The sequence below is a fragment of the Physeter macrocephalus genome, chromosome 3, assembly GCF_002837175.3.
Source record: "Physeter macrocephalus isolate SW-GA chromosome 3, ASM283717v5, whole genome shotgun sequence".
NCBI lineage: Eukaryota > Metazoa > Chordata > Mammalia > Artiodactyla > Physeteridae > Physeter > Physeter macrocephalus.
This window is the reverse complement of record NC_041216.1, coordinates 5,542,481-5,555,924: the sequence shown is the minus strand read 5'-3', so window position 1 is coordinate 5,555,924 and position 13,444 is coordinate 5,542,481. Positions and strand designations below refer to the sequence as shown.

General features: G+C 38.4%; 1 protein-coding gene across 3 annotated transcripts in view; it reads left to right on the top strand.

Annotated features, from left to right (window-relative positions):
• Positions 1-13,444, top strand: part of RHBDL2 (rhomboid like 2) — a 57,018-nt gene that overhangs the window by 41,873 nt on the left and 1,701 nt on the right. For all 3 annotated transcript variants that reach the window (XM_024125443.1, XM_055082872.1, XM_055082874.1), the window contains exons 5-7: positions 6,696-6,796; positions 8,684-8,744; positions 13,078-13,139. In XM_024125443.1, coding sequence (XP_023981211.1) covers positions 6,696-6,796; positions 8,684-8,744; positions 13,078-13,139 — 224 coding nt within the window. The remainder of the gene's footprint in view (positions 1-6,695; positions 6,797-8,683; positions 8,745-13,077; positions 13,140-13,444) is intronic.

Here is a 13,444-nt window from a genome sequence, read left to right as displayed (position 1 = left end):
TGTCTATGTTGCTGTGCGTATGAATAGTTGATTCCTTTTTGTTGCTGAGTAGTATTTCATGGTGGGAATATACAGCAATTTGTTTATCCATTCTCCTGTTGATGGACAATTGGGCAATTTGTTTATCCATTCTCCTGTTGATGGACAATTGGGTTGTTCCCAGTTTGGGGCTATTACAGATGAAGCTACTATGAACACTGGTGTACAGTCTTCGTGTGGACAAATGTTTTCAGTTCTCTTGGGTAAATACCTAGGAATAGAATGGCTGGATTCTATCATGGGGTTACCTTTAACTTTTAAGAAACTACCAAACTTTAAAAATAGCTTTACTGCGATATAATTCATATACCATACAGTTCACCCATTTAAACTGTATAATTCAATGTTTTTAAATTAATTTACAGGGTTATGCACCCTTTATCACAATCTAAATGTAGAGTATTTTTGTGCCCCAAAGAAACCCTGTGCCCATTAGCAGTCACTCCCCACTCCTCACCCCAAATCCCTTCCCCAGCCTTAGACAACCACTAATCTACTTTCTGTCTCTTTAGGCTTACCCATTCTGCACATTTCATATAAATGGAATCATAAAATGTGATCTTTTTTGACTTTTTTTTCCACTTAGCATAATGTTTTCATCCTTCATCCATGTTGGAGCATGTATAAGTACTTCATTCCTTTTTATTGCTGGACCACATTCCATTGTATGGATATACCACATTTTCTTTATCCATTCACCAATTGGTGGACATTTGAGTTGTTTTCACTTTTTGGCTATTATGAATAATACTGCTATAAACATTTGTGTACAAGTTTTTGTGTGGATTTCTTGTGTATATACCTATAAGTGGAATTATTAGGTCGCATGGTAACAAAGTGGTACCATTTTACATCTCCACCACAAGTTCCAGTTCCTCCATATACTCATCAACACTTGGTATGGTCAGTCTTTTAATTTTAGCCAATCTGTTGGGTATATAATGGTATCTCATTGGGTTTAAATTTGCATTTCCTAATGAGAATGATGGTGAACACCTTTTAATGTGCTCAGTTGCTATCCATATATCTTCTTCCATAAAGTATCTGTTTAAATCTTTTGCCCATTTAAAAATTGAATTACGGGGACTTCCTGGTGGTGCAGTGGTTAAGACTCTGCGCTCCCAATGCAGGGGGCCTGGGTTCGATCCCTGGTCAGAGAACTAGGTCCCACATGCATGCTGCAACTAAGGGTTTGCCTGCCACAACTAAGGAAGCCCACATGCTGCAACTAAGGAGCCCGCCTGCCGCAACTAAGACCCAGCGCAACCAAAAAAAAAATTGAATTGCATTCCTTTACATTCCTTATTATATATTATATATTTTTATTACAATTTCTTTTCTTTTTTTTTTTGGCTGCGTTGGGTCTTCATTGCTGCATGTGGGCTTTCTCTAGTTGCGGTGAGCAAGCGGATACTCTTCATTGCAGTACGCGGGCTTCTCATTGTGGTAGCTTCTCTTCTTGCAGAGCATGGGCTCTAGGCACTTGGTCTTCAGTAGTTGCAGCATGCGGGCTCAGTAGTTGTGGCACGCAGGCCCTAGAGTATGTGGGCTTCAGTAGTTGTGGCACATGGGCTCATGGGCTCTAGAGCACAGGCTCAGTAGTTGTGACACACGGGCTTAGTTGCTTTGTGGCATGTGGGATCTTCCCGGACCAGGGATTGAACCCTTGTCCCCTGCATTGTCAGGTGGATTCTTAGCCACTGTGCCACCAGGGAAGTCCCTATTACGAGTTCTTTATCACATATGTGACTTACAAATATTGCCTTCTAGTCTGCTGCTTGTCTTTTCATTCTCTTAACAGTATCTTCTGAAGAGTCAAATTTTTGAATTTTGATTAAGTATAATTTATCAGTTTTTAAATTTTAGGAATTATGCTTTTAGTGTCATATTTAAGAAATTTTGCCTAGCCCAAGGTCACAAAGATTTTCTCTGTGTTTTGTTCTAGAAGTTTTATAATCTTAGGCTTTACATCTAGGTATACAATCCATTTTTATACATGGTGCAAGGTATGGATTGAAGTGTCACTTTTTTGAATGTAAATGTCTAACTGTTCCAGCATCATTGGTTGAGAAGACAATCCTTTCTTTACTGAATTGCCTTTGCATCTTGTCAAAATCAGTTGTCCATATATATGTGGGTTTATTTCTGGACTTTCTGTTGTGTTTCCCTCATATATTTGTATATCTTTACACCAATACCATACTGTCTTGATTATTGTAGTTTTCTATTAAGTCTTGAAATTGGGATGTGTCAGTGCTCCAACTCTGCTCTTTTTCAAAGTTGGTTTGGTTATTCTAGGTCCTTTGCATTTCCATGTGAACTTTAGAATCAGTTTGTCAATTTCTACAAAAAAGTCTACTGGGATTTTGATTTGGATTGCAATGAATCTTTAGATCAACTTGGGGAGAATTGACATTTTAACAATATCGGAGTCTTCCAACCCATGAACAAGGTATAGATTTCTATTTATTTAGGTCTTTCAAAATTCCTTTCAACATCTTTTTTTTTAAGAGAATAAACAAACTTTATTTTATAACAGTATTACAGAAAGCGAAGTATCATTTAATACAAATTGAAGCTGCTAGGAATCTAATCTGGCATCATAACTATACATAGGGCCAAAGCAAAGGAAAGACTGTTCAATACAGTTAATAAGTCCCTTCAACATCTTTTTTATTTTTCAGTGTTTAGGTCTTGCACATTTTTTGGGTCAGATTTATTTCTGTATTTCATATTTTTGATGTACTGTAAATGGTACTATTTTTAAAATTTCTACTTCTGATTTTTCATTGCTATTACATAGAAATACAGTTGATTTTTTGTATATTGATCTTGTATCCTGCAACCTTGATAAGTTCACTTTTTTTTTTTTTTTTTTTTTTTCCGGTACGTGGGCCTCTCACTGTTGTGGCCTCTCCCGTTGCGGAGCACAGGCTCCAGACGCGCAGGCTCAGCGGCCATGGCTCACGGGCCCAGCCGCTCCGCGGCATGTGGGATCCTCCCGGACCACTGCACGAACCCGCGTCCCCTGCATCGGCAGGCGGACTCTCAACCACTTGCGCCACCAGGGAAGCCCGATAAGTTCACTTATTATTCCTAGTAGTTAGTCTAATAGTTTAACTGTTAAACAATGAACTTCTAAAGAGATTTAAATAATAACAAAATCTTGTATATTTGCCCACGCCCTTACCATTTCTAATGCTCTTCATTCCTTTGTGTAGCTCCATATTTCCATCTGATATCTTTTTTTGTCTTCCTGAGGATTTCCTTTAACATTTCTTTTAGCATGGGTCTGTTAGTCATCAATTCTTCCAGCCTCTGTATGTCTGAAAAAAATATTTATTTTGCCTTCATTTTTGTAATATATTTTATTAGGTTTGGAATTCTAGCTTGACAGTATTTTTCTTTCAGTACTTTAAAATGTTGCTCTAGTGTTGTTTTCTCATTTGCATTGTTTCCAATGAGAAATCTGTTGTCATCCTTATCTTTGTTTCTCAGTATGAAGCATGTCTTTTTGTTCTGGATGCTTTTAAGACTTTTAACTGTTTTGAGAATGTGATTTTGTTAGGCCTTGGTGTGCTTTTCTTCACGTCTCTTGTGTTTGGGATTTGTTGAGGTTCGTGGATCTGTGGGTTTATAGTTTTCATAAAACTGTGGAAGAACTTTGGCCATAATTTCTTCAAGTATTTTTTTCTGTATCTGCTTTCATTCCTCTTTTCTGGGGACTCCAATTATGTATTTATTATTATACATATCAGAAGACTGCTTGACATTGACCTATAGCTCATTAATGCTGTATGCATTTTTAAAAATATTCTTCTCTGTGTGTTTTATTTTGGATAGTTTTATTGCCATGTCTTCATGTTCACTAATCTTTTCTTCGGCAATGTCTAATCAGCTAATCAACTGAACAAGTTTATGTTTTCATTTTAGACATTGTAGTTTTCATCTTTAGAAGTTTGATTTGAGCCTGTTTCATTTCTTATATAGTGCTATTTAACTTTTGAACATATAGAATATAGTTGTAATAATTATTTATTGCCCTTACTTGCTAAATCTTACACCTGTGTCAGTTTTGGTAGGTTTTTTTTTTTTTTTTAAATTGAAGTATAGTTGATTTACAATATTGTGTTAGTTTCAGGTGTACAGCAAAGTGATTCAGATATATACATATATATATATATTTTTTTTTTCCAGATTCTTTTCCGTTATAGGTTACTACTAGATATTGAGTATATTTCCCTGTGCCATACAGTAGGTCCTTGTTGGTTATCTATTTTATATATAATAGTGTGTATATGTTAATCTCAAACTCCTAATTTATCCCTCCCCCCCTTCCCTTTCGATAACCATAAATTTGTTTTCTATGCCTGTGCATCTATTTCTCTATTGAAAATAAGTTCATTTGTATCATTTTTTTAAAGATTCCATATAAAGCAGAAACTAACACACCACTGTAAAGCAATTATACTCCAATAAAGATGTTAAAAAAAAAGATTCCACATATAAGTGATATCATATTTGTCTTTCTGTCTAGCTTACTTCACGTAGTATGATAATCTCTATGTCCATCCATGTTGCTGCAAATGGCATTGTTTTCATTCTTTTATTATGGCTGAGTACTATTCCATTGTGTATGTATACCACTTTTTTTTTTTTACCTCATCTTCTTTATCCATTCATCTGTTGATGGACATTTAGGTTGCTTCCATGTCTTGGCTATTGTAACTAGTGCTGCAGTGAACATTGCAGTGCATGTATGTTTTCAAGTTATAGTTTTCTCCAGATATTTGCCTAAGAATGGGATTGCTGGATCATATATGGTAACTCTTTTTTTAGTTTTGGTAGGTTTTTTTGTCTGTTTTTTTGTTTTTTGTTTTCTGGCTGTGCCACATGGCTTGTGGGATCTTAGTTCCCCAACCAGGGATTGAACCCAGGCCCTCAGCAGTGAGAGCTTGGAGTTCTAACCACTGGACTGCTAGGGAATTCCCAGTTTTGTTAGGTTTTAATTGATTTTTTTCTCTTCATTATGGGTCATGTTTTCCTGCTTCTTTGCATGTCTGACAATTTTTGTCTGGATGCTAGGCATTTTACCTTTGGATGGTGGATATTATTATATTCCTATAAACATTCCTTAGATTTGTTCTGTAACTCAGTTAAGTTACTTGGAAGCAGTCTGAACTCTAGCTGCCTGGATCTATATGGACCTAGACTCTAGACTCTATCTCATCAACTTAAAGTTTACTGTGGTCTGCCTAGGTTCCCCCTTCATGTACTGCAGCCTACAGTCTCTCTCAAGGCAGTAAGCTGGGCAATTAGTCAACTCATCTTATTTATTTCTTGTTTCTCAGGATTCACTGTCCTTTGTTATCTGATGTCCAGTATCTTGAAGACCATTGTTACGTGTATTTTGTCCACTACTTTCAGCTGTTTCAAGCAGGAGGAAAAATTTTATCCTTGTTACTTCATTGTGGCCAGAAGTGGACATCTGTATTTTAAAAATAAATTTCTCATGATTAAGACACAACCACCCCAGCCCTAGTTTGTAGGTTAACATTTGAAAACCACTGCTTTAATCCTAATGGACTACTTTTCACTGATCTTCAGTCATCCATATAACTTTGTTTCTATGTCTTTGCTATTCCAGATCCCCAAGTCCTGACCTTTTCCCCCCTTGTTTTCCCTGTCCAATCTTAAAGGGTCTTCAGAGTTTAATCAAAATGCTGTCTCCCTCCTCTCAGAGTAGCAGGGCTTCCACATCTCTGCTGAGAAAGTCGTTCTTCCCTAAATGCTTCCATAGCAAATTTATTACATTAAAAAAATCATAGTAGTTGTTATATTCTGCATTTTATGATAACCGTTTTCTCATCCATTTTTAAGATTCCTAAGGTCAGACACTGTCTTTTTTGCATAAAGTAGGTATTGTATTGTATTGTATCCTAAGGAATGAAGGAGGGCCTTGAAGGCAAGAGAATGAGTAATAGAACTAAGCAGTACAGAGAGAACACCTCAGAGTTTCATAAGGTGGTTCTAAAGTCTTGTTTTGGTTCAGGCAATATAAGATTGGGTTAGCAATAGGTTTCATCTTGCCTGGTGAATGTGACTGAATAGTATGTTAAGAAGGATTCTGAGACCACATCTTGACTCCATGAGAAAGCTAGCCTTTAGATAATAAAATGTTGGAATGTCTCAGGTATTTTGATAGTTTTGGCTGAACATGTAGGATATTTTGAAACAATGGCTAACAAGTATAAAATACATGTCACAGAGTGTTCTAAGCATGATGCACATATAAACTCATTTACTTCTCCTGACAATGCATTGAGGTAAGTTCTATTAATACCCCATTTTGTAGACAGGGAAACTAAGGCACAGAGACATTAAGAAACTTGCTCAAGTCACATTTGGTTATTCTGGCTCCAGAGCCTGTGTTTTTATCACCGTTATACTGTCTTCATATTGAACATTTAATGTTTCATAAAAATTGAGAGAGTTAGCCCACATAGCTATACTTTTCTAGTATGGAAGGGACAAAGTGAATTTGTTGTTTGTTAATATAATTGTCCAAGCTTCCCCAACTTTTACCTTAGATTAGAAAGATTTATCCTTCATGATTTTTATAGTCATATCTGATTCTTTGTGTTTTATTTCTTTAGGATCTCTTGCCAGCTCCATCTTTGACCCACTCAAATCTCTTGTGGGTGCTTCAGGAGGAGTCTATGCTCTGATGGGAGGCTATTTCATGAATGTTCTAGTGGTAAGAACTTTGGGAGTGGAATCTATGGACCTTAAATTAAAAAAAAAAAAACAATTACTGGTATTTGGTTCAGGGGATCTTCATTTATCAATGTTTACTAAGAATACATCTTCCATTTGGCCACAAGAGTTTTCCTTTCATATTTTATCTTTATTTTTTCTCCTGATTTCAAAAATAATGAATATTAAATAAAATTCAAAATTGAAAAATAGGAAGTCAAAGTTTCCAATTTAGTATCTGTTAACAGTTTGATATACACCCTTTCAGACATTTTCTATGTGTATTCAAAATTCTACCAATAGTAATGCTACAAAAATGGAACTACCCTTATATTGTTCTGCATCTTAACATAAAGTATCCTATCTATTCATGGCAGTACACAGAAATCCAGCTCAGTCTTTTCAGGCGCTCCACATCACGCTCTATATAGCTGTATCCTGACATTTAATCCTTAATTGAAAAGAAATCTCGGGTGATTACAGCTTTTCACATTTCAAAATAATGCTGTAAGGAATGTTCTTTCACACCTATCTTTTTGCATTTGTGTGATTCTTTTTTTTTTTTTTTTTTTTTTTTTTGTGGTACGCGGGCCTCCGTCTGTTGTGGCCTCTCCCGTTGCGGAGCACAGGCTCCGGACGCGCAGGCTCAGCGGCCATGGCTCACGGGCCCAGCCGCTCCGCGGCATGTGGGATCCTCCCAGACCGGGGCGCGAACCCGGTTCCCCTGCATGGGCAGGCGGACGCGCAACCACTGCGCCACCAGGGAAGCCCCTGTGTGATTCTTTTTGCAGGTAAATTCCTAGAAGTGGATTTACTGGGTGCAGGCTTTACATTTTCATTGATAAATGCCTCCAAAGTTGCATACCATTTTACACGCCCATGATATAGTATGTGAGATGCCAACCACTTTTTAAAACAGGCCAAAATCCTGACTAAATTAACCCTTTAACCACATAGGTGTGCTTTAAAGATACTCTAGGAGGAAGAAATATGAATCAATTAAAAAACTGTTCAAAAAATAGAAGTCATTTAGAAAAATGTTTTTCAAACTTTGGATTGCAACCCATTAGTGGTTGTGAACGGAGCTGAAGGGATTGTGAAAATCCCTTTACAAACAAAAATTTCAGTACACATCACGTGTAATAAGGATAAGTACTATTTGATTTATGTGTTATGTAAATTATTTCTTACTGTAGGTCATGGTCACAACAATTTGAAAATAATTGATTTAGAATAAACACAGCTATTTCAGCATCTCTACTCTCTGGGAAGAGAGTTAACTTGAAAGGGAAGGGAGAGGTAACTCGGGCTGAAGTAGGAGTATCTTTCTGAGTCTGCTCTGTCCTCTAGTAACACACGAGGGAACTGCAAGCTGGTGTGAGATTTTTCAAAGCTAAAATCCAATTGGGTTGTTTTTGGACCGACATTTAAAATTTTTTGAAATTATCTAAAAAAATAAAGGTAATACTCAAATTTTAGTTGTCTTTGCTAACTCCTACTTAGAAAGAGGGTAAAGATGTATCAAATGAATATTAACCAAAAAACTTGGAAATATTTCATCAGATTTAGTTTGACAACATGCATTAACTATCTATCTATGACATGAAGTGTTGATTTTTTATTACTTATATTTAGATTAATTCCTGCTAATAAAATTGTGTCTACTTTATATCAAGGAATTTAATATCATGTTTCATTTTCACTCCAAAATGCACTAGCATTGTGCTTCCCAAATACATTTGAAAACTGGGCTGTTACACTGATGCTTTGTTTTGCAAATATTTGACAATCACACTTTATTTTAAATGATAAAGCAGATGAAGGGGGAGGACAGTTGAAGTTTCATTTGCCAATAGATAGCTTATATTATTATTTATCTCTTTGCAAGAATTTTCGAGAAATGATTCCTGCCTTTGGAATTATCAGACTACTCATCATCGTCCTTATAAGTAAGTGTGTTTTGTGAACACTTCACACCTTCAGTTTTATGGGTTCAACCTTCAGAAGCCCTTCTCACATTTCCCAAACACTAACAGGTAGGATGACCATCAGCCTAGAGTCAGAAAGAATGGTTCGGCTTCATAGCCCTAAGCAGAAAGGTGTGAATGGAGTTTTCACAGACCCTGGTGGGTGGTTCTTAGAGGTGCCTCTGTTTCTTTCTGGAGTGCGGGGAGTCAAGAGAGTCGGGCTCGAGGCACTCCGTCCACTTCAACCACAATACCATCATTTATGGATTTTAAAATATATATATATATATTTAAAAATATTTATTTATTTATCTTTGGCTGCGTTGGGTCTTCGTTGCTGCATGCAGGCTTTTCTCTAGTTGTGGCGAGTGGGAGCTACTCTTTGTTGCAGTGTGTGGGCTTCTCACTGCGGTGGCTTCTCTTGTTGTGGAGCACGGGCTCTAGGCGCGTGGGCTTCAGTAGTTGTGGTGCATAGGCTTAGTTGCTCTGTGGCACGTGGGATCTTCCCAGACCAGGGCTCGAACCTGTGTCCCCTGCATTGGCAGGCAGATTCTTAACCACTGTGGCGCCAGGGAAGCCCCTGGATTTTGAAAATTTTTTATTAAAAAAATTTTTTTATTGGAGTATAGTTGATTTAAAAGGTTGTGTTACTTTCTGCTGTCATTTATGTTTTATATACTGGATTTTTCTTGTTCACACATTAGATTCTGTGTATGATTTTGTCAGAAAGGGAAAGCTTGAAAACCATTCGTATAATCCATTTTCTTCCTCAATTTCAGATAAAAAAAACAAACTGATCTAGGATATAAGCATGGAGTGGTGGCTGAGGATTGAAGATGAGAGCAGAGGTGAAGGAAGAGAGGGGTCAGGGAACTAGGAGCATGACTGATGTGGCTTTGGAAATCTCCAAGAATGACAGTCTAGAATTACATGCTGAAAGAATTTAGGAAGTATGTTCAATCTGGAGAAGAGGTGGAATTTTAGGCGGGTCTGAAAGTCAGGATTTTGGCCGGGTGGCAGGCCATACAGAGTAGAAGCAAACAAGAGTGAAGGCAGGGCTGGTAACTTGTATTTCTGGATCTGCTCCTGCTGAAGCCGTATCTGCATGGAGGGTGCGGGGAGAAGGCTGACCCTGGGGCCAGATTGTTGGCTCAGACTTGAAGGCCAAGACAGAAGTGACACTTGATACAGGCTAAGCTTTTGGCTGTCCACATAGTAGGAAAAAATGATTCTGCAAATTGGTATCAAGAATTCAAAAAAGAGACTAAGTTGTTTATGAACGGTTTAACTGTAAAAACAATATTTCATCCCGAGAGAAAAGAAGTGACTTGTTTCTAGTTTATACCATAACATATATACTGTTTTTCTCCATAAGAAATCAAAAAAGTGAGGGAAACTAGTCAGCACAGAAAGGAGGACAGATGTCTGGGAGTTAGTTAGGAGAGTTGCTGTGCAGGCAGAGCTGTCTGAGTCACAACCAGAACCAAGGGACAAGTCCTTAGACAGAAAAATATTCTTACACAAGTTACCTGGGTCATCAGTCAATCTGTTTCTTTCAGGTAATTATGAATGACTTTTGTAAAATAAGCCTCAAACCCTAAATGAGGGAAAGGTTTTAATACTCTAATACCCTTTAATGTTGGAGTAAAAGCCCTTTCCTCATGCACAGGGTTATCTCCAAATATAGTTTATGTAACATTCTGTCATTCTTTCTCTTCTTTTTTTAATTGGGGTATAGTTGCTTTAAACATTCTGTCATTCTTGAGGTAAGTAATAAAATCACTGAATGATGTGCTTTTATTATATCCTACAAACATAGGTAGGACACATTACCATCAACCTTCCCCACAGGCCATTTCTAAAAGTTCTTTGGCCTGGTTTACCTACTATTGAAAATGAGAGAAGTTAGAACAAACTCCGGATTAATGAAATACAAGTACATTTTAATTTTAAACATGTTTCCTTGGGAAAATGTATAGTTTTTTTTTTTTAATGGTAAATATTATTCCTAATTGTGAAGGACAATTGGCCCTAGGACCTTCCTTCATTAAGCATTATTTGTTGGATCTGTTTTCTAACAAAGCAACTGAGCTTCCCCGGAGAAAGTTCAGGAAATCTCACATTTTCATCCTTCAAAAAAATCCACATAAAGGCAGCTCCCTTAAAATGAATGTCAAATTTTATTGAAGACAATGATTTGGTTTATTGGAATGAGGGCTTCTTTTCAGGTGGGAAGACAGGTCTCAGTTTAGAGGCTGCAGCAGCTTAGAAGTAAACTTCCCTGGGAAGCAGAAAGGGCCAGGCAGGTGTAAGTCAGAAGGGGCCAAAACAAGAGAGAAATTGAATGGAGAAATTGACATGCTAAGGGTTGCAAAGAGTTTTTGAAAGGAGGTCTCCTACTGTGGAAGACTAGACCAAAGTAACTGTTTCAAATAAGTCAACCCTGTTTTCCAGCAGTGGTTTTCTTATACTTTCCTAGTCCTATCTCTGTTATTTACACTGGATCAGGAATTGCAAATGATCGAAAAAACAATATAGCCACATTTATCCAGCATTTTGTGTGATAGTCATTTACAATTAAATTAACATTGAGTACTTCTCCTCGACCTCAACTTCTATCCAGTGACTTCAGTGTCAATACTGTATTGAAAGGGAAACTAGCCAGAACACATGGTCCTGATGCTGTTTTCCCAAAGGCAAGGACTAGGTCTTTCTGTCTCCTAGGACATTCACTAAGTAGAGCACAGGGAATTGGGGGATGGGTGTGGAATGTGACAGCTGCAGGAGATGTTTCCAAGTGCACATGTAGGGCAGAGTTCTTCTAAGCCAAGAAACCTGGAAGCTTTTTTAGCATCACAGGTCTGACTTATTTGAGGAATGTCTAAGTTCTGGCTCTCACTGTTCCATTAGAAAATGTGGACTCATTTCCTTTTTTGGCCCATCTTCTGTACTCCTGATGGTAATCAGAGGCGATTAGTGTGGTGGGTGAGAGTGAAGCTTCCCAGTAAGGCTGCTTAAGGTTCAAATCCCACTACTGCCTCTGAGATGGGCAGCCTTGGGCAAGTACTAAACTCTGTGTTTTGGTTTCTTTATGTATAAAACGCCACCGTCATTCCTCACTTGGGTTGCTGCAGTAGTAGTAATTAGCTTGTCTGCTTGCTTCTGTCTTTGCTTCCTTAGAGTATGTTTCCTGTACAGCAGCCAGCTAGTGGGAAGCAGCCGCATGGCACAGGGAGATCAGTTCGGTGCTTTGTGACCACCTAGAGGGGTGGGAGGGAGGGAGACGCAAGAGGGAAGAGATATGGGAACATATGTATATGTAAAACTGATTCACTTTGTTGTAAAGCAGAAACTAACACACCATTGTAAAGCAATTATACTCCAATAAAGATGTTAAAACAAAAACAAAAACAGAAGTCAGACACATCACTCCTGTGCTCAAAAGCTTCAAAGCGTAAAAGTCAAAGTCCTTACAATGGTCCATAAGGGCCCTACATGATCTGCATCTGCATCTACTACTTTATCCCTAACTTTAGTCCAGAATCACCTGAAGGTCTTGTTAAAACACAGACTGCTGAGCCCTACCTTTAGAGTTTCTGGTTCAGTAAGTCTGGGGTGGGCCTGAGAATTTTCATTTCTAGTAAGTTCCCAGTGATGCTGGGATCCCAGTGGGGCAGGGAACCATCCTTTGAAAACCACCTATGCGACCAGATCAACTGCTTTGGTATTCCTCAAACACACCAGGCGGATGGTCCTGCCTTAGGGACTTTGCACTGCCTTCTGCCTAGAGGACTCTTACTTCAAAGGTCGGCATAGCTTGCTCCCTTATCTCTATCAAATGCCATATTCTCCTTGAGAGCCTTCCTGACTCTCCAGTTAAAAATCACACCCTACTCCCAGCATTCCCAATTCTCCTTCTCTTTGTGTGCTCTCCATAGCACTAAGCACCATTTGACAGTACTGTATGTTTTACTTATTCATTTGCCTTCCCCAACTAGACTTTCAGTTCCATGAGGCAGTCTGATCTGTTCACGGCAGTATCTCCACCGTCTAGAATAGTGCCTGGCACATGGGAGATAATCAATAAATACTTGTTGGATCAACATATCTGTAACATGGGATAATGATAGTACCTATTTCATGGGGTTGTTGTGAGGATTAATGATGCAGGTTAGTACATGTAAAACTCTTGCAACAGTACCTAGCACAGAGTAAGTCTCAGTAAACTTTGCTACCATTGCTAGAGGGGAACCAAAAATAACTGGCGCACTATTTTGGAGATCGTGGGGCTTCACTGGGCTGTTTTCCCTTCTAGTTGTGTCGGACCTGGGATTTGCTCTCTACAGAAGGTTCTTTGTCCCTGCAAATGGGTCCCCGGTGAGTTCAGTTTATTATTTTTAAAATTACCTATCATATCAATAGCTAAAAAGGGTCACCAAATAGGGGCAACAATTCTGAGATTTAGGGCAGTCAGTTTTACACTTGGAAGTTAAGAAAATTCCTGAGGAAATCAGACTTTTTTTTTTTTTTTTTTTTTTCGGTATGCGGGCCTCTCACTGTTGTGGCCTCTCCCGTTGCGGAGCGCAGGCTCCGGACACGCAGGCTCCGGACGCGCCGGCTCAGCAGCCATGGCTCACGGGCCTAGCCGCTCCGCGGCATGTGGGATCTTCCCGGACTGGGGC